Below are 22,386 nucleotides of genomic sequence, written 5' to 3'. Positions count from 1 at the left end.
CTTGTAGTTTAGGTACTAGATACCTGACAGTAATATGGTCATGAAAGGTATTTTCTGCCTTTTAGTTCACCATGTCTTACCAAGAATAGGTAGAAAATAGAACATTTAAATTAAAAACTTTTGCTTTGTGAAAGAAAGTGACAAGAGAATGAGCTCACAAGCCAAAGACTGGGAGAAAATATTTGCAAAAGGCACACCTAGGGGCTTCCCTGGTGGCGCAGTGGTTGAGAATCCGCCTGACGATGCAGGGGATACGGGTTCGTGCCCCGGTCCGGGAAGATCCCACGTGCCGCGGAGCGGCTGGGCCCGTGAGCCATGGCCGCTGAGCCTGCGCATCCGGAGCCTGTGCCCCGCAAAGGGAGAGGCCACAACAGTGAGAGGCCCGCATACCACAAAAACCACAAAAAAAAAAAAAAAAAAAAAAAAAAAAAGGCACACCTAGAAAGGACTTATCTGATGATATACAAAGAATTCTTAAAACTCAACAATAAGAAAACAAACAACTTGATTAAAAAATGGGCCAAAGACCTTAACAGACACCTCACCAAAAAAGATATACAGATAGCAAGTAAGCATATGAAAAGATGTTCCATGTCATATGTCATCAGGGAAGTGCAAATTAAAACAACAAGATATAACCACTGCACACCAATTAGGATGGCCAAAATCTGGAACATTGACATCATGAAATGCTGGCAAGGATGTGGAACAGCAGGAATTCTCGTTCATTATTGGTGGGACTGCACAACGGTACAATCATTTCAGTGGATAGTTTGGAGGTTTCTTACAAAACGAAATCATATTCTTACCATATGGTCAAGCAGTCACACTGCTTGATATTTATCCAAAGGGGTTGAGAACTTATGTCCTCACAAAACCTGCACAAAGATGTTTATAACAACTTTATTTTATAATTGCCCAAACTTGGAAGCAACCAAGTTTTGTCCTGTAGGTGAAAGGATAAATAAACTGTGATATATCCAGACAGTGGAATATTGTTTAGAGCTAAAAAGAAATGAGATATCGGGACTTCCCTGGTGGTCCAGTGGTTAAGAATCCACCTTCCAATGCAGGGGACGTGGGTTTGATCCCTGGTGGGGGTACTGAGATCCCACATGCCGCGGGGCAACTGGGCCCTCGCGATGCAACTACTGAACCTGTGCGCCACAACTGGAGAGCCCATGTGCCACAACTGCTGAGCCCGTGCCCTCTGGAGCCTGCATGCCACAACTAGAGAGAAGCATGCACGCACCGCAGCAAAGAGCCCGCACGCTACAAAGAAAGACCCTGCGTGCACAACTAAGACCTGACACAGCCAAAACTTAATAAATAAATTAACAGAAAAAAAAAAAAGAAATGAGATATCAAGCCATAGAGGAACCTAAAATGCATATTGCTAAGTGAAGGAAGACGACCTGAAAAGGCTTCAGACTGTATGATACCAGTTACCTGACATTATGGTAGAGGCAAAATTATAGACACAGTAAAGATTAGTGGTTTCCAGGAGTTAGAGAGGAGGGAGGAATGAATAGTTGAAGCACAGAAGATTTTTAGTGCAGTGAAAATACTCCATTTTCACTGTTAGGAACCTGTTAGGAACTGGGCCGCAGAGCAGGAGGTGAGTGGCGGGCGAGTGAGCGAAGCCGCATCTGCCGCTCCCCATAGCTCGCGTTACTGCCTGAGCCATCCCCCCGCCCCTTGCCCTGGTCTGTGGAAAAATCGTCTTCTGCAAAACCAGTCCCTGGTGCCAGAAAGATTGGGTACTGCTGCCCTAAAGTATGCTGTGGACTTTGGGTGATGATGATGTGTTAATACAGATTTATCAGTTGTAACAAATGTTCTACTCTGGTGCGGGAAATTGATAATGGCAGAGGCCGTGCATGTGTGGAGGCAGGGGGTATATGGGAAATATCTGTACTGTCCCTTAATGTTGCTGTGAATCTAAAACTGCTCTAAAAGTTTTTAAGAAAAAACAGTTCAACATATTTGAAGTATCCTCAGTTTATCCAGACATCAGGGGCTGAGAGAAAGAGAAAAAAGCTTCATCAGCATACTGTCAAGATAAGCCAAGGTCAGAAAAGAATTTGGGCAAAGCTCACCCACAAAATTTGTCTTTTGGGTCAAAAAGAGATAGTAGGAGACATTTGGTGATGACAGTGTTTTAAGTTCAGTATCCTGTTTCCTGTATTCCATGCATTCTTAATTTGCCATCACTTTTTGGTAGAGCATATATATATATTTTTAAATTTTTTTTTTTAATTTTTGGCTGCATTGGGTCTTCATTGCTGCATGGGCCTTCTCTAGTTGCGGCGAGCAGGGGCTACTCTTCATCAGTGCACAGGCTTCTCATTGTGGTGGCTTCTCTTGTTGCGGAGCACGGGCTCTAGGAGCATGGGCTTCAGCAGTTGTGGCCATCGGGCCCTAGAGCGCAGGCTCAGTAGTTGTGGCGCACGGGCTTAGTTGCTCTGCAGCATGTGGGATCTTCCTGGACCAGGGCTCGAACCCGTGTCTCCTGCATTGGCAGGCGAATTCTTAACCACTGCTCCACCAGGGAGGCCCTAGAGCATATATTTTTGTATAGCCTTTCTCAAGAAAGTTCCTTAGAGGGAAGTAAGGAAGGCCTGTGGAAAATAATATAGGTGAATATTTTCTCAATTCTCCCAAATATATGCTACATGATTAGAGCCATTATAGATGCATGGGAGAAAAAAGTTAATTCATTCTGAAGAGTGGATGTTTTAGTGCATTAGGCCTAATTCTATTGTAGAACCCCAGGTGAATGGCTACTCTAGTAAATTCTTTAAAAACATTCATGGAAAGTAAATTTTTAAGACCTTGCATATCTAAAAATATCTTTATTTTACCCTAATATGTAATTGATAATTTGACTGGGTATGGAATTCTAAATTGGAAGTCATTTCCTTCTAATTTTGAAAGCCTTGCCTGTATTTTTGCCTTGATTTCAGTATTGTTGATGTCAGTAACTTGTCTGATTCCTGATCTTGGTGGTGTAAATTATATGCACAAGGATTCTTCGCCATAAGTAGGATTAGTTCTCAGTTTTTACCACTGCTGGTTTGTGGTTAAGCTTTCCTGAATCTGCAGGATGTGACTACAAGTTCATTTCATGGTCTCCACTGTCAAACTTATGTTGTTGATGTATCTTCTCCTGGATACATACTTGTGGGATACATACCCATACCTGCTTATATTTTTTAAAAAATACTCGTTTCCTGTCATTTTTGTCAAGTTTTAGGAGGGAATACATTAGGTCAGTATCTTTTCTAACCTGGAAACTTTCTTGATTTTACATATATATTATCCAATTTGATCCTTATAACAATCCTGTAATATAGGAAATATTATTAGCATTTTATAGATGAGGAAACAGAGACCCAGAGAAATTAAGTCAATTGCTCAAATACATCCAGCTAGGATAGAGCTAGGATTTGAACCCAGGCAGTTTTAATTTCAAATCCTGTTTAACCATTATACTATAAATGCCTTTTGTGATGTTATATTCTTCATGTCTTGAGAGCCAAGTACCATTGCATGAATTAATTATAATTATTTCTTTTTTGCCTATATTAAATGGTAATCTGTGTTTCATGGCATGGAGAAAAGAGAAAAAAAACAACCCAAAAACAAACACACAAAACCTGTTATAGTTGTAGGTATCAAACATAAACTGTTTTTACTACTAATTGATTTTGAAACACCTTTGTCAAAGAAATAATATGTTATGTATATATTGAGTTTGTTTATTTTTAAGTGTCCTTTCTTGTGAAGAGAAACAGTCTTAGATTATATGGGATGTTGTTGTATATGAGTGGAGAACCAGCCTTAAAGTGTATGCATAGTAAGGAAGGAAACAGATCTTATACTAAGGTCTATAAAATGAACCACTAATCAGTTGTAATTGAATTGTTGTTGTCTAGCTAAGGAGGTGTATTTCCAGGTTGAAAGAACTGTGATCAGAAAAAGCAGTCGAGAGTATATAGAGAAAGTAATTGACTTAGAGTTTTTAACTTTAGTTAGGTGTAGAGTGAGGTAAATGGATTTTAATATAAGTAGGAAAGAATTCTCTGGAGTTTTAAAGATTAGGAATAAAGAGATGACATAGTGTATCATTTTGGCTATGGGTCTTTCCTGTTAGATTTAATAATGTGGGATCATACCAGTCACTTAGTTTTAACCTAGAAAAGAAAGATATTTCCATTTGTTACTGTGATAATAAAGTTACATTTTTTTAATAAGAGAGTTTTAAGTGGAAAATACTTGTTGGTAGATTATATATTTTGAAAAGTTTAAATGGAATGAAGAGAAACTACAGCAGCTGTTTCAAAGAAACATATTGGGGCATGCAGCATTATTAATGTTGTCCTTTTAGTCTTTTCTGTTGATTGGTTTGCATTAACATTGTCTTAATAATGCATATATCCCTACTAGAGGTAAAACTTAAATGTTTGTTCTCTGCTTTAGCTGCTGGAATCCATCAGAACTGAACGTGAAAGAATAGCTTTCCTTATGAATTCTTAATCATGGCTGAAGCAAGCAGTAGATGAGATATAAATCTAGAAGCTTCAGGAAAGAAACAGTGTTATGTTTATATCCATTTTTAAAGTAAGCAAAAACTGGAAAGGAAAGAATTGGAAGAGGTGGGAAGTGTGGTGGATACTATAAAAACGTAATGGATATGCGAAGAGGATTGCATTTTTTGGGAAAAGAGAAACTGATCTTATTACTTCAGCCTGAATCTCTAAGTATTGATCTTGCTTTGTTTTCCTAAAGCAGCAATTCAACCCAGGGCATTACTGGTTTGATGAAAAGGTGAAATGGTGGAATAGCCTTTCTTGTTTATCAGTTCATTTTTTTAAAAAACCCCAGCAGCATGACTTAGTGCCTTTTCTGTCAGTCTCTTTCTCTGTTTATTGCTGATTTAACAGTCTCTGGTCCTTCTCCTTTGCTGTTAAATGTGTGTGTCCTTTGTTTGTGCTGGTGGGTTTTGCTATATTTGGATGTGAGAGAAAAGCCTGTCATTGCCATACTCGTCTAATTAGGCTTCTGGGTGAACATATACATTAAATAGACTTTCTAAGCCATGAAGGAAGAGAGCTCACAGCAACGTAGATTTTCTTCCTGTACTGTGGTTTCGCCTGTTTTATTTCCTCCACGAATTGATGGCCGAAAGCTGGTCCGGAATGCTTCATTTGGAGGATACAATGAACTTTCTCCTTCGTTGCCAGGTTTGTTTGTTTAATCTTGCATTCTTTTCTTAATTTCTTATAGATTTTTTATTAAAATAGACTAGATGTTTTAACATCTTAAAACTGCTTTTGTTTAAACAAACAATTCTATAGTGAAAGGTTAGATTTTAGTAACTGCTGCTATATGGATTGGCTTTCCCATATTTTCTTTTACAGTCTCTTTAAGCCTGAACTTGAAAACTAATTATTCAGTGAAGTATGAATCTTGAGTGCTGATAGCATAAATCTTTGCTTTAATTATTGAAATAAATATTTTAACCCTTTGATAAAAATAAAGCCCTTTCTAGACTTCAGATAAAATTCTATAGATAAACCAATTGCAAATGAAACCCACATATTTAATATTGATACTTGTTAGACTGTTTCAAGCAAAACAGTAACTATGTGAAAATTGATGTTTAAACTTTAATAGCTTAAGTCCTGACTAATGTGAAGTTTTCTACCTAAACATAATTTTTGAAATGCCTTACTTTGTGTTGTTAGATGTGTTTGGGTATGATAAGTTTTTGCTTAGAAAATGTTATTTTTAGGGTAATATTTATTAAATGAAATTAGGCATTGAAAGCTATGATTCAGACATTAAACAATTGGTCGATGAGATGTAGATGTAAGCTGATCTTTTATTGCTTGAAAAAGATTTATTGTAGCAAATATTTGGTTATAGATTTTAAAATATAAATAATCTCTGTTTTGTTTTCGAAATATTAAGCTGCTACATAATCATATCTACTCTTTAAGGTTGTATTTTTCTTTTAAAATAAAAATATTCTTTTAATACTCATGGCAAAGAAGTATTGACTGAAACCTGGTGCTTGTTTTAATTGTTTATATATTTTTCTGACACACATTTTGTGAAATTCGAATTATATTTTCATTTATCACACTAACATTTATTCTTAGCTCTTTGTGAATATTCATGCCTCTAGGCAGTATATGCATTCTTTTGAGATAGTGAAACAACTTATAGAAAGTGTTACTTGGGCAATTAAGTAAATTATTGTAAATTCACTGATTTCATTTTCTTTTCTAATAGGGTTTCCGAAAAGAATTGGAAACCATAGTCCTGAACTGTTGCCTAAGTAGCATAAGCTTTAAACAACATTCATAGTCTGTATTTAGTCTTCTTAGTGTAGCATGATTACTATCATGCTTCTTTCTTAATGTTCTCAAAATGGTGTAAATTTTACTATTTGTCTATGTTCAGAAGTGGCTCTAAAAATATAACACAGAGACATTTTTTTAATGTTGTTAAATATTGTACTTAATTGCTTTTACAATGTGACTTAGTTCCATTTCTGTATTTGTCTTTGTTTTCTTGTTTTTCTTTTTTTAAGCCAGCAAGCTTGCTAGCACATGTTTGCTGACCTTCATGCCATGAGTCTACTTAATATAAAGAATAATCAGGTTACCTTACTAAACAATAGAAAACTTCACTGTTTAGAAATTTGGTTTTTACTTCATTAGGTAATTGATGATAGAATTGTCAGTTTCTCTTCTCAAAGAAAATATTGAAGATCATTCTAGATAGATTTGTTTGAATGGAAAGGTAAATGGTTGGCTTTGTTTTCTAATTCTTGAAATAGAGAAAATCATATTCATAGGGATGTTTCCATATTCCTCTTAGTACAACCAACAGTTTTCTTACAACCAGCCATGATAAAAAGCTTTTTAAAATATGTTTTATTTTATCAGCTAAGAAGTAGAATTAGGTACTTCAAAGAAGTTGCTTTTTATGTATTTCTTTTAAGTTAAAAGTAAAAAATATAATTTTTTCTGGGACATTTTATTGATTTATCTGACATCATTAGAGAAAGAGAGGTTCTACATTAGTGATATTTAAAGATAACTTTGTTTTACCACTTTGACCACAACCCTTTTATCATTTTAGTTTTCCTAAGGAAAATCTCCCCCATTTTTTTTTTTGTTGCTGTTACTTCTACCTTAAGGAATATATTGGTATGGCCTTTTTCTTTATGATGAGTTATAAAATAGAAATGGTACCCTTTGTCCATGTACCTAGAAATTGGAATAAATAAACTTTGAACAAAGATGTTTATAGACACTCTGTGTAAGCTTTAGTATGTTTTGACTTCTCGGAGATTTTTTTCTTATACAATTTCTTGATTCTTGGCTGTATTCAGTATAGTTTATGTAGCAATTCTATATTTTATAAATACTTATTCAATCTGCAGTTGTAAATATGTGTATATAATCTCATTTTAACAAGATTAAAGCAGGATAAAACTTGCTGTATTATATCTAAACCTTAATGAACCAAATTTTACTGAAGTATATAAAAAGGTTATACCTTATCAATGCTGATAACACTTGTATTCTGTTAGCAAATTAGAATTAGGGGCAGAGTGCTAATTTATTCAGGAATCATAGTCCATTGAATTAGTAAGAGAAAGTAAACTCTGTTTACTACTACATTATTGGAAAATATCATCATGACCACAGATTTGGGGGAGACTTTCTTAAGAACAAAAAGCACTAAATGTTAAAAGAATGAGATTGCTAAATTTGACAACAGTAAAATCAAGAGCCATTCATCAAAGAGACCATGCAGAGAATTAAAAGACAAGCTGTAGAATGGGGAGATATTTGTAATAAATATAACTGGCAAAGAACCAATAATTCGAAAACATTAAGAATTCCTAAATAAATTAAGAAAAAGACAATGAAGGTTTTTTTTAATGTAGATAGACAATGAGTTGTTTTTTTTAATGTGCAAAAGATCTGGGCTCTTCACAAAGAGAAAATTAAAATGGTAATTAACATGAGATAGTGCTCAATATCATTAGTAATCAGGGACACGCAAACTAAAATCTCATTGATTTACCATTGATACAGACACCCAACAGATTGGCAAAGATATTAGAAATCTGTCAGTATTGATGTGTTACCATGGATATGGAGAAAGGAGAACTCACACACAGTGCTAGTGGAAAAATAAGCAAATTGGTAAACAATATGGTATTCTTAAAGTTGAAGACCCACATATACTCTGACCTAGGAGTTCTGCTTCTAGGTTTAAACCCTAGAGATATTCATGGATGTATATGTCTACTAGGATACATTTCCAAGAATATTCGTATCACCAGTGTTTGTAAGAGGGACAAACTAGAAACAACCCAAACAATAGATGGATAAATAGTGATATAGTCATGCAGTAGGATTCTAATCAGCAATGACAATGAATGAAACACCTTCTGTGACATGCTGGTAAATAATAATCGCAAAAGTCAAGGTAGTTACCTTTGAGGGAAAGAAGAATAGATAGATTGTGATCAAGAATGGCATGGGGCAGGTGGGGAGTAGTTCTTATGGGATGTTGACAATTTCTTGATTTGGGTGGCGGTTATGCAGATAGTCACTGTATACATTAAATTATGCCTTTACATTTTATGCATTTTTCTGAAGGTGTACTATATTTCACCTATTTTAAAAAGCCACTACAAGTAAAAGTAGAGTCCATTTTTATTAATTTTTGGATCAGTTTATCAAACTTTGTATTTGAAAGGATGAATAAGAATTAAACCCTTCTATTAAGGAGCTCACAGTCAAGTATGTGACATGAACATGAAAACAAATAATTGAAGTACATTCTGATAAATATGGTAATACAAATGTACCAAGTGCTGTGTCTCAGAGGAGACAGCTAACTCTATACCTACACAATCTAAGCAAGCCTCCCAGAAGACGTTGGCCTTGGATCTTGAGACCCACTCTGGCATTCTAGAAACCGCATGAATTTTAAAGTTAGACTTAAGTTTGAATTAGCTCTGATACTGTCACTTATTGACATTTGTCAAGTTACTTAGTTCCTGTGAGCCTCAATTTTTTCAATTATATAGAATATTCCTAATATTTAGTGGGGGGCATTGTTTTAAAGATTAGAAGTAGTAAACCATCTAGCATAGTGTCTTAAAATCACAAGTGGATATTGGTTGTTTTATTGTTGTTTTCATAAATATTATTATGTTAATTATCCCCATAATTATCATCATTGTTGATGAATGAATCAGAATTAGCCCAGAGCAGGATATGTTAAAGGGATATAGACTAAGTAAGAAAGGATGTCATAGCAGGAGAGGTCTAATAAACTAGAAGAATAGGGAAGGATATCGAAATTTAAAAAATTTTTTTATTGAGGCATAACTTACACATAGTTAAGTGTACAACTTTTTGAATTTTTAGTTATGTATCAATATGTGTAACCATTTCCCAGTTCCCCAGAAGACCCTCTCATGCCCACCCCAGTCAGTTCTTTCTACAACAAAGATAAACCACTGTTCCAACCTCTAGCACCGTAGATTAGGTTTGCTAGTTCCTGATCTTTATATAAATGGAATCATATGGTATATGATATGTGCTTTTTTTTTTGATGGGGAGAGGTGGCTTTTTCTACTCATTATTCTGTTTGTTGTTTTTTGTATTGGTAATTGGTTCTTTTTCATTGCTGTGTATCATTCCATTGTGTGAATATAATGTATTCATTTATTCTACTATTAATAGTCATTTGAGTTGGCTCCAGATTTTGCTATTATGAATAAAACTGCTGTGAACATTTTTGTACCTGTCTTTTAACGAACATGAACACATTCATCTCTATTGGGTATATCTAGGATCAGAAGTGCTCTCTCTTAGAATATGAGTACTTTCAGCTTTAGGAAATACTGTCAAATAGTTTTCCAAAGTGATTATGCTATTTGTAGTCCCACCAGTAGTGAATAGAGTTCCAGTTGCTCTATATTCTAACCTGTATTTGGATGGTCTTAGTCCTTTTGATCTTAGCCATTTGGGTGGGGATGTAGGTTTCTATCTCATGGTAGCAGTGAGGAGGATAGTAGGAAGAGAATTTACTACCTATTATCGCTAATAAGCAAACTTGGTAAAAAGTCATGATATGAAACTGTTCTGCATTATTGACAATGGTCAATAATGTATTGTAGGCTTCAGGATTTTATCTATAATATCACATTTTTAAGAAATAAAGGAGTAATTTTTAAGTAATTTTAAATCCCTATACATGGAAAACAAATAAAAGTCTAAGAAGTATTTTGGCTGAGCCCTTTCTGGCTTCTAACAAATATAATACTTTTGCTGACATTTTAAGATAACAATTATTTTTCATGTTTTTAGGAAGCTACCTTTATCCAGTCTAAAGAAAGAGTCCTGCATGTGTTGCTTTTTGCTTTGCTTACCTTGGAATTACCCTTGAAAACTTAGTGTACAGTATGGCAGTATTTTCTGTTTAAGGCTTTTGAACACTTTTATATGGTCATTGCACTTTAAGCTACTCATCTGCTTATTTGCACTTAGCTGAAACTCAACGTATTGGACCAGACTTAGCCTTTTGCTTTATCCGCTGTAATTTTAAATAACTTGGAAGTCATCAGGGCCAGCTTTTAAAATAATGATTTGATTTGCTAGTTTGAGGTATAGAAAATCTTTTAAAATGGGATTCATTTATTGGTCTGACATAATATACAACCTATGTTTATGAGTGCCCTTTTTTTGTTTAGTTTCATCTTGCTTTTGTATGTGTCTTTTTCCAACATTTGAAACTTTCTGCAAGACATATTTGCATGTTCAAAAAAAAAAGTTCAAAAAAAAAAGTCTATTCAGATTTGTAACTTCCACTTTGTTTTAATTTACTGTTCTGTTTTTAAAATAATATGTGAATGTAGACACAGTGAAGTGGGCGTTTTTCTTAGTCTAATAAATGTATTGACCTAGATTGAGCTGAAACCAAAACCAAACTAGAGAAATTAAAGTAAAATTCAGTTCTTATGAGAATAAAGGAAAACATCATCTTTTTTCCATTCGTAATATATACTTTTAGAAAAATCTTTGTTCTCTTGTACATGTATTTACAAGATCTTTGAAATAATTTGTGTTAATGCATTAGAATTAAGAATTACTTATTACAAAATGTTTATTACTCTGAATAAATATTTTAGAATTTTTAAACTGAATTATATAACTTTGATTTGCTTTACACTAAAGTTTCAAATCCCAGTAAGTTTTCCTTTAAAATTCCATGTTAGATTTATGAAACAGGTTTCTTTTTTTCCCTCCTTGGTTTTAGGATTGCCTGATCTTTCTGCTTACCAGAGATGGAAAAGAAAATAAAAAGATTCCTTCTTCATATTACAAAAAAAAAAAAAAAAAAAAAAAAAAACAGCAAAATCTCTGAATTAAGAAAATGGAATGGATTTGTATTAGCTAATATAAACCAAATACAGAATAAATGGTCTCATTGATATGCTAGAAATGATTTTTAAATGCTTCAGGCACTGATACTACTGATAACTTTTTAAACGCTGCTTTATGAATGATTATATTTTTATATACGCTTTTATTGGACTCAGAACAAATAGTTTTAGGGAAGAGTTAATATTACTTGTCCTCAAAAGTAGAAAGAACTTCATTAAAATGAGTACCACCCCTCTTATGCCTGCCACACACATCTCAGCATTAACGTTTCTCTAATTGTATCCTTACAGCATTAACTTGTTAATTGCTTTTGCTAGTGCTATATTAATGTGTTACATGATAGGAAAGATGTGTGCATATATCCCAATGCACTCATATTTTAGATTTATCCTTTTAGAATTTATATAACAATAGTCAGTGACAATGATCATATTAAGGGTCAATGTTAATTGAATACATACTGTGTGCAAATACTGTGCTAATTGCTTTCTATGCATGCTCATTTAATTCTCACAATAAATACATTATTAGATTTTTTTAAAAGTCTGTCCCTCAATTCAGATTTATTTCACTAGTATTCTTTTATCACCCATTCTGGAGTTGTTTTCCAGTTTGGCAAGAGGTGTGAAAAGTATGTTGGGTTGGTTCTTTGTTAGAAAACAGCTAACTGAAATAAAAGTTCCATGAGTCCTGAATTCATGCCAAGTGAATGAGCAGAGAAAAGAGGTATTTAGCTTATGTTGATGGGTTCAGGGAAAGACACCACGCCTCTGTAAGCCTTGATTTATTCTAAAGAATTACTGTACTAGACATGTTCCCTTAGTAGTCTTTAAACTATAATAATTTAAAACTGTATGTTGAGTCTAGGCTTCTTGCACTGATGTATATCAAATATTGTATAGTGTATATTTGAAATTGAATAACTTATGTGCATTTGCTTTTTAATGCCTATATGTGTTCAAATGTGGTAATACTGAAATAATGACTATGTTTTTAAAGGTTTTGAAAGAGGAAAGGAAGACATTTCTCAAAACAAAGATGAATCTTCCCTTTCTATGTCAAAGAGCAAGGTAAGCATATTGTTGTCCTCAAATATATGATCACAACATTTTTCTAATATTTAAGACCACAACATTTTTCTAATATTTAAGATGAGTGAACTAACACAAATCCTATCAGATTTTTATGGGATGTTTTTATGTTGGTATATCTAAACCATGTAGTATATATGAAAAAAGGAAAGTTCCCCTGGGGCTGATTTAGGTTCTCTTGGTTACTTGGAAATATAGCCTATTGGTAACCAGGGTTCTATCCTGAGTGATATTGTTCTGGTATGTCTGCTATAGCAGTATATCTCAGACTGAAGTCTGAGGGTTCCATATAGAGAAACAGAGATAGTCAGGGTTCATTGGGTTTTTTTGTTTTGTTTTTAAATTTCTAAGTGTTTGGGGTTCATTCAAATGACAATCAAGACATGTACATTTTACCAGTTAAAGGCCAAACATCTCTTGCTATAATAGTGTGCAATTGAAAGGCACTTTCTTAGAATAAGACATAGTTCCCTAAATTAGTAATTTTCAAATGAGATACTTGTACATATTCTTAAGTCTGCTGAGAATTTTTTCTTTAAGAGTACTATTCAAATTTGAAAAGTATTGTATGATGCATTGACTTTCCTATGGGGTTTGTAATTCACTAGATTTTCTATAATTCGTCAATGGATTTGACTTCTGACTGTTATTTCTGGTCAGGTTTAGTAGCAGGAGAAGCTTTTATGTTTGTGGAATTAAACTTCAATGACTGTAAGAAAATCTATTTCTTTAAAAAAAATAATAAATTTATTTATTTATTTATGGCTGCATTGGGTCTTTGTTGCTGCGTGCAGGCTTTCTCTAGTTCCGGTGAGCGGGGGCTGCTCTTCGTTGTGGTACATGGGCTTCTCCTGCGGTGGCTTCTCTTGTTGCAGAGCACAGGCTCTAGGCACGCGGGCTTCAGTAGTTGTGGCTCGTGGGCTCAGTAGTTGTGGCTTGTGGGCTCAGTAGTTGTGGCTCGCGGGCTCTAGAGTGCAGGCTCAGTAGTTGTGGCACACGGGCTTAGTTGCTCCGTGGCATGTGGGATCTTCCCAGACCAGGGCTCAAACCCGTGTCCCCTGTACTAGCAGGCAGATTCTTAACCACTGTGCCACCAGGGAAGTCCGAAAATCTATTTCTTAAGCTGGCAAATTCTCTGCTATTCTCAGCAGTAGGCTTGGCTTGTAAAACCCTACATATTTTGTTCCTGTTCTTGTGAGTGGTTGAGAGGATTCCATGATATATTTTTTATCATATTGCATGATATGCTTTACACAGATTTTATTCACACTTAACTTTTCAAGTATTCATTACATAAAGGTCCATCCTGTACTTATATGTATATAAGTACATAAGGTGAAAATTTAGTAGGACTTTGTATGTATATAACGTATGCATGAGAAATACCTTTATCGTTTTATATGCAATACATAATTAATGAGGAGATGATTTATCTTGGTTCTGCCATGGTTAGAAATACAGTGAAATTTATGGAATTTTAAAAACCTATTTTCAAGCAGTTAATACCAGAATTGGTGAATGTATGGAATAGTGGTATTCCTACTCAGAACCCTAAACTCCAGATCTACCTACCACAGCCATCTATATGTAGTCTCTAAATGGGAGGGTGAGGGAGGGGCAGGAGGGGTGGGGAGGGCAGGGAGCCTGAAAAGCAAGTTTACATACCTTAATGAAGCAGTGTGCATTAATAAATAAAAGGAAACACAGGCTGCACCTTGAGTACAATAGCACCTAGTTGTGTGTGAACGTTAAATTAAAATTAATTAAAATTAAATAAAATTAGAAATCTGGTTCCTCACTTACACTAGCCACATCTCAATAGCTCACTAGCCATATATAGCTAGTGACTACCATATTGGATTACTCAGATATAGAATATTCCTGTTATTCAGAAAGTTCTACTGCACAGCAAGCATTCACTGCTTTAGGGTCAAAAAAGTGAGTTTGAATCTTGACTGTCATATAATACCTGTGACTTCTTAGATGCTAATTATAATGACATTAATAGCTACTTTGTACTAAGAGCTTGCTAAGTGTCTTTTTAATTCTCTTAAGGATACTAGAAGACAGGTATTATTGGCCCCATTTTATTAGTGAACAAACCAAAGCTTAGAGAAGTTAAATAACTCTCAAGGGTCAAAATGGTAGAGCTAGAATTCAAAGTGGCTTCAGTTTTCTTATCTGTACAAAAGAGGTAAGATCTAACTCTCAGATTGTGATGCTGTAAGTGCCTCATGAAGTACTTGATTAATAATAGGTGTTTGAGAATTCGTTTTTCTTACTTTGAATAAAGAACTACAGTGAATGAATAGGCTTCTTGACATGGTAACTATTTGGTGTAAGTAAAATTGTACTCATTCTGTTATTTTCCAAGAGCTGAATCTTATTCATTCTATCTTAACTTAGATTTAATCTTGGTTTATTCTGTTAACTTAAGAGATACATAGTCACTAGTTTGTCCATATATATATATATATATATATATATATATATATATATACTTTTTTTTTTTTTTTTTGCATTACACGGGCCTCTCACTGTTGTGGCCTCTCCCGTTGCGGAGCACAGGCTCTGGACACGCAGGCTCAGCGGCCATGGCTCACGGGCCCAGCCGCTCCGGCATGTGGGATCTTCCCGGACTGGGGCATGAACCTGCATCCCCTGCATTGGCAGGTGGACTCTCAACCACTGTGCCACCAGGGAAGCCCTGTCCTTATATATTTTAACATATATTCCACTCTGTTGTTTTTCAGAACAATCCTAAAATTTATACATTTATCATCAAACCTTATTCTCATGGAATTCTGAAGATTTTGTTCTTACCTAAATAACTTGGGGAAGCAAAATCTTATTATTCCTTCTATGATCGATCTGCATAACTGAAACCATTAAATAATTTTAACCTTATACTTTTATGAATTTGATGCAGAAAGTATCAGTACTGTCATTTTGGTCACTGAATTTGCGGTATCCTTCTTCCCCCCAACCCCCGCCACTTTAAAAATAAAGGCAGTTCCTGTTTCTCATGCATCCTGTAAATGAGTGAATTAGAGAAATCAGTTAATCAGATCATCCCATCTTCTTTTTAGCATTTTTAAATAAATTTTTAATTGTCCATCTCAATGAAAGGAATTGCCAGCATCAATAATATTTCTAGTGGGAAAAAAGGAATGCTATTACAAGGACAAGGGGCTTCTGAGCCGAGATCTTGGCTTGATTCTCCAGCCATCAATCTGCTTACCTGTAGGTTTGCTAAATCATCTACCTCTTGCTGTAAAAAATATATTTCCTTGGACATTAAAAAAAAAACCTTTACAAATCAAATATCTGATGGAGTCATAGTAACTTATCATTATTGTTATTATTCCTTATATCTGCAGTAGTTTATAGTTTTCAAAGCAAGTCAAAAGTATTCTCATATGTTAACGTTCCATTTATCTAAAGGTCATATTTTTGTCAACACTTGCAATCTAGAGGATATTCACAAACCTGAAACACAGTATACCAAGTACTGTGTTAAACACATCATGCACACTACCTCATTTACCCCTCAAAGCAACCCTATGACTTGGTAGGAATATCCTTACTTTATAAATGAGCAACTAAGACTGGAAGAGATTGAATAACTTCCCATAGTTGCACAACCCATAAGGTATCATCATTAAAATAGTGGTCAGTAAGTTTATAAAAGGAGGAAACTTAGTTTAGTAAAATGTTTCCAACAAAAAAACAGTTTATGATTCTTGGTATTTAAAAGGTAACTTGTTGATTCAGGAAACTTTGGTAGTATTTCATTAAAAAGACTATAGAACTTGGTTGCTGGATCCTTTTTTTTTTTTTTTTCCCAGAACTAGCTACACAGTATGGCAAGGATTCCTTGAAGTATGTGTACTGTAATTTACCAAGCTCATGTGACAACTATCTGGCCTGCTGGTCCCTTATATACTAGAATCATTTAGGAATCTCCAAGCCAGATCTTGTCATGTCTAGGGAAATAGATTTCCTGTTGTTCATAAAGATAAGTCTTAAATTTGAGTCTAAGATTCTATATGAACAGCTTTAAGGTGAGAAATAAATGTGATGAGATGGCTAAGAGCATGAGACTGAGAATTAGGCACACCAGAGTACAAATCCCTGATCATCTACTTATGACTGTGACTTTGGGAAGTTATTTAATCTGTTAGTCTTCGTTTCTTTATTAGCAAAAGGAGGAACTACAACTATCTCATAAGGTTGCTTTGAGGATTAAGTGAAGCAGAACATATAAGGTATTTACATAGTACTTGGTAAAGAGTTAAACAGCCATTCATTTTCATTAACTTTTAAGCTAATATTATTAGTATTCTTTACTTAATAGTATCTAAAAAGTACATTATAATACACATTTTCCTATTAAGCTGTGGGAAATAGAAACCATTATATTCCTCTGACAGTAGCCATGTCATCTTTGAGTTTCCAGCGGCAAGGAGAGGACAGAGACCTGTTTGGCTTGAGGACTTTTGTGGAATGGTTTTAATATCACAATATATCCTATCATCATGGGAGTAAGCAATATGATGTTTCAAGTCCAGTTCTCAAAGGAGTAACTTCAACAAAAAGTGAATTAGGTTAATCCCCACCTTCTACATTGAGTGTAGTTTGCAGTTCCCTTCCAGTTCAGCCAGTTATTACCATCAACATAATAATTCGTATTTTGTACTCAGTAGCAGAGGCATTTTTAGGAGAGATGAGCTGCAAATGCTAGTTTCATTTTCATTTTATTAATTCCAAAGGTATTTATTGAGCCCTTCCTTTTCCCCAGGTGATAGCTGGCTACAATTGATGAATAAACATGGTCCCTGTCCTCATGGATCTTAAAATTGAGTGAGGGAGTTTGTACCCAAAGTTTTTCATCCTTGATCACATCTAGTGATATTATGTAGATCTGGCCATTAAACACTTGAAAGCTACCATTTGGATCAAGCCCCATATACTTTCCTGGCACTGGGAGTAATGCTACAAACTTTAAGTACCTTCTCCCATGTCTAACAGTAGGTAAAAATGAAAAACATAGAACAGTGAAGGAATATGTTTAATTTTATTGTTCTAGGATTTATAGAAGCAGCTTTTAGTTCTATATTCTTCTACTCTGGTGGAAGAAAGTAGTCTCCTTGAAAGAGTACTGGATTAAGAGACCCAGGTTCTGATCCCTGCTGTTGATTAATTGTTTAGAAAATCAACGTCCCTGAGCCTCCCTTTCATGATTTGGAAAATGGAGATAAAACCACTTGTTATGCCTATTTTTCAAGGTTCTTATGAGGATCAAATTGAAATATCAAGTATAAACAAAGTCTGGAAACAAGTTTAAGACATTAATAATAATTTAGGGACACTGGATAGTTAGGAAGAAGTAGGTACTAGGAATATTGATTTTTAAACACTGTACAACTTAGGGTGTTTCAGTACTAATTTCTGAAGATGTTTGTATTTATTCCCTTTGGAGAAGGAGTAGCAACAGGGCGATGTGTGCAGCAACTTGCTAGAAGTTTTTTGTTCTTTAGAATATTTCAACTTAAAAAATTACACTGTTTTGGATACATTTGTCCTAAGAATAAGTAAATAATTGTATTTTTCAGAAATACTCTGAAAAATAGAATGCAAAGATTTACAAATGATCTTATTTAACCTCACATTATAAATTAATTTACTGATAAGTTTTTGTCTTTTTGTGGCTTCAATGTGGATTAGTTTTCAAACCCAAATACTGTAAAGGGAAAATCAGTATTTGAAAATTGACATTTGCCTAAATCACAGCAATGAATGGGAAGAATGTCACAAACATAGTTTTAACATTAGTTTTTATGTGCCATATGTGTGTGTAGAATAAGTGGCAATTTTAATTATTATTTCTCTTTTCTTCATTTCCATGTGATTTCAGTCTGAATCTAAACTTTATAATGGATCGGAGAAGGATAGTTCAGCTTCAAGCAAGCTTACAAAAAAAGAATCTCTCAAGGTTAGTTTCCACAGTTATGAAATAAGATAAAGAAATAAATATTTGTAATCCTAAAGGAAGAAAAAAAATGTTAATGTTTGTATGGCATGCTGGAGTTGACTGAAAAGACTCTTTGATGACTGTCCCAGTGCTACTCTGGCCCTCAGCTGGGGTGCGGGTGCTGAGGGCTGGATATCTGTGCACAGCTGTACTTGAGTCAAGCACGCCACTGCGTTATGTAACACCTGATGGGAAGCTCTGCTGCACTTTGAAATTTTAGTTTACTAACTGCTAGGTCATGGGCTGAATTTGGCCCACAGGTAGATATATTTTGTTTGACCTACACAATGTTTTAAAAATTTGAGCCAACAATTACAAGTCCAGATTTCCAGCTTCTCCTAAGAAATAGGTAATACTGGGCCTGCCTTCCAGAATGGCCACAGATCCTTGAGTTTAAGGAACACATGCTTTCCAGTTGATTCTTGATTCCCATATAGTCTGTTTTGCCCCTCATTTTTTCCATATCTGATCCTATACGTATTTGCATTTACAATCCTATATGAAATCTGTTAATTCAGATATGCATATTAACAAAGACCAAAGTCAAAACTTTTTGACTGTATAATTATTAAAATTTCTTGTGTGTATGTAGTCTCTTTACCATTAAATGCAACTAGGAAAATTTTGTGTTTTAGTTTAAAAAAAGTCACTGATAGGTTATCTTCTCCCCTTCGTGAACAGCAACAAAGCAATAAATAATAAGATTGCTTCACTGCTACTTTCCCAAATTATCTCAGGAGTGAATTATGAAGGGTAAAACTTTGATAATTTGAATGAATTAGTTTCAATGTTGTGGTTTCTTAGTTATTTACATCTTATATATTAGTGTCAGAAAAGAGAGAAAAATTGCCAGTCCTAAATAACTACAGCATTGTTTGTGATATGAAAAACTGACAACAGAGTAGATTTCCATCAGTAAGAGAATATATTAAGAAAAAGTATAGAAGCAGTATAGCATGGTGCTTAAAAGCATGTGTTTTAGAGCCAGGCTGCCTCTATTTGAATTCTGCCTCCATGAATTACTATGTGATTCTGGGCAATTTACTCTCTGTGCCTCAGTTTTCTCATCTGTAAAATAAGGATAATGATAGTCCTACTTCCCAAGGTTATTGTGAATATTAAATGAGGTAATACATGTAAAGTGCTTACAACAGTGACTGGTATGCAGAGTGTGTCCCATAAATGTTACCTCTTATTATTTTATTCATACTAGGAATCCTATGTAGCAGTTAAAAGAATGAGGTAGACATGGAATGGAAAGAGAATTGAAATGCTCCAAAAAATATTGAATATGAGAACCTTTTTTATATGTTCAAAAAAACAAAAACAAACACAAAAGCTGTATATTTCTATAGGTTGTGTACATAGAAGAGGCCTGAAAGGATAGTGTTTTCCTGAAGGTTAACAGTGATCAATTCTGGGAATTGGAATAGGAGAGGGTATAATAAAAACGGCTTTTAGCTTTGTGTTGTTTGAAATTTTTACCATGAGTTTGTATTCATGTACTGTGTAATTTTAAAAACGTACAATTCTTTAAAAATATACAGAGAGTTGGACTAGTGATCAGAAAAACTAGATTCTAACCTTGCTTTTCTAAAAATTTCTACCAGCTCTTAAAAAAAAAAGTTCTGTCCTAAGATGCTAGAATTCTAAAAGAGGTTTAGAATTTTATTTTAGAGTGTAAAATTTTTTACATTCTATGGAGCTAAAAAATTGGAGAGAAATTGCCTATTTCTAATGAATTTTTAATTTTTCTATTATTTCTGTAAAATAGGTACAAAAGAAAAATTACCGAGAAGAAAAGAAAAGAGCCACAAAGGAGTTACTCAGTACAATCACAGATCCCTCTGTTATCGTTATGGCTGATTGGTTGAAGGTCAGTTTGTATTGACTCTTGAATTCAAATGCTGGGTATTTACCAACTGGAATAGGAAAGCCCAGAGTGCACTTAAAAGCCTGCAAGAAAAAAAAAATCTCCTAGGGTGATCTTTTTCACTGATGAAGAAACTATTAATTATATCCCAGAGGATCTATGTTCCAGTCTTAATGGAGAGAAGAAACCTTAATGTTGTCTCTCTTGACAATAACATCAAATATGGATAGCAGTTCTTTTAAAAAGGCGTTTTGATTTGTGTGACATGATATAGTCTAATCCAGGGGTCCCCAACCCCCAGACCACAGACCAGTACCAGTCTGCGGCCTGTTAGGAACTGGGCCGCACAGCAGGAGGTGAGCGGCAGGCAAGCCAGCGAAGCTTCATCTGCGGCTCCCCATGGCTTGTGTTACCGCCTGAACCATCCCCCTTCCTTGTGGAAAAATTGTCTTCCACGAAACCGGTCCCTGGTGCCAGAAAGGTTGGGGAGCACTGGTCTCATTGATGTGCTATAAGGAAGTATTTTGTTTGCTGCTCAAATTATCATTTAGTATTATTGTAGACTTGGTATATTTGCATTTTGGAGAAGATATGAGACAAAGTTAGTATAAAAGTTACCATTTGAAAAGCATTAATTTGCAGAACGACATACATATTGCTATTTCTCCTTATTCTTTTAGCCTCTGGTATTTCCACTTATTTTTATTTTTTGTCATCTTAGTCACTCTATCCTCTTTATCATTCTAATCTGTAGGATATTTGATAGGAATATTTTAGACTAATGCTAACTTTGAGAATGGTCTTGTAAGACCCTGACCCCCAGGAAGTTTTAGTACCTGGCTTTCACCTAGAAATCACCCCAGCACTGAAAGCTTTTCACCTTCCCCAAGGGTAGGTACAACCTCCAACCTAAAATCCTTATGGGATCCGTCATGGAAGTTTTCTTACCAAAATAGAAGTCTAGTGATAGTTTCCTTGATAGTTCAAGTAATACGGGTCTCTTCTTCGATATTATTCTGAAAACACCTTCTGACTTATATTGGCTCTGCTTTCTAAGTCTTTAAGCTCCAGATCTTGGTACTAGGAAAGTATATTTTAATGGCCCCTGACCTGGCCAGGAAGGTTAGGAAAACCATTCTACTTGGTACATTGTTTTGAAATTGTTGATGCAGTCTCCCACTAGAATTTAAGTTCCTCAGAAGCAGGAGTCATGCTGTTTTCACATTTATTTCCAGTGCTTGCTATTTAGTAGCTTAACAAACATACATCTAGTGAATTTAAAGTGTACACTTTATGGAAATTTTAGACTAAAATACCCTATTTGCCTCTATTTGGTTAGTATCTTGTGGAGCAGAGAAACAAAGGTTTATTTCTTAAATAAACTTATATTTTTGTAGATTCGTGGTACTCTAAAGAGCTGGACCAAATTGTGGTGTGTGTTGAAACCTGGTGTGCTACTGATCTATAAAACCCAAAAAAATGGTCAATGGGTAGGAACAGTCCTTCTGAATGCCTGTGAGATCATTGAGCGTCCATCAAAAAAGGATGGCTTTTGTTTTAAACTTTTCCATCCTTTGGAGCAGTCCATTTGGGCAGTGAAGGTAAGTAAGCACTTGTTATATAGGTGAGAGGTAAAGATGACAATCTATAAGTAGAACTGAGAGAAATCAATGAATGATTAATGATTGTGGTCCTCTGCCAGAACTTATAAATTTGTTTTTGTCTTCAGTCACATTATTCCTCTTTCTGTTTCTGTGCACCAAAATGCTTAGTTTACCTTTAAGATCTGACTTAAAAATTTCTCCAGAAAATGCTTCCCCAATTTATATTGTACCTTTTTATCTCTTGTCTGTAGGGATTGTTTGTACTGTTCTTTTACTTTGCAATTACCAGCTTTGC

General features: G+C 34.7%; 1 protein-coding gene across 12 annotated transcripts in view; it reads left to right on the top strand.

Annotated features, from left to right (window-relative positions):
• Nucleotides 1-22,386, top strand: part of OSBPL8 (oxysterol binding protein like 8) — a 163,869-nt gene that overhangs the window by 88,893 nt on the left and 52,590 nt on the right. For 10 of the 12 annotated variants that reach the window (XR_010835844.1, XM_059081699.2, XM_067009779.1 and 7 more), the window contains 4 exons: nt 12,489-12,559; nt 18,498-18,575; nt 20,389-20,490; nt 21,885-22,088. Coding sequence is in view for 11 of the 12 variants with exons in the window: in XM_059081699.2 (XP_058937682.1) it covers nt 12,489-12,559; nt 18,498-18,575; nt 20,389-20,490; nt 21,885-22,088 (455 nt within the window). In the remaining variant the exon portion in view is untranslated. Of the gene's footprint in view, nt 1-5,060; nt 5,247-12,488; nt 12,560-18,497; nt 18,576-20,388; nt 20,491-21,884; nt 22,089-22,386 lie in introns of all 12 variants that reach the window. The other 2 variants (XM_067009778.1, XM_067009777.1) reach the window with 2 other exon arrangements.

The sequence above is a fragment of the Kogia breviceps genome, chromosome 12 (genome assembly GCF_026419965.1).
Source record: "Kogia breviceps isolate mKogBre1 chromosome 12, mKogBre1 haplotype 1, whole genome shotgun sequence".
Taxonomy (NCBI): domain Eukaryota; kingdom Metazoa; phylum Chordata; class Mammalia; order Artiodactyla; family Physeteridae; genus Kogia; species Kogia breviceps.
This window is presented reverse-complemented; position numbering and strand designations above follow the sequence as displayed.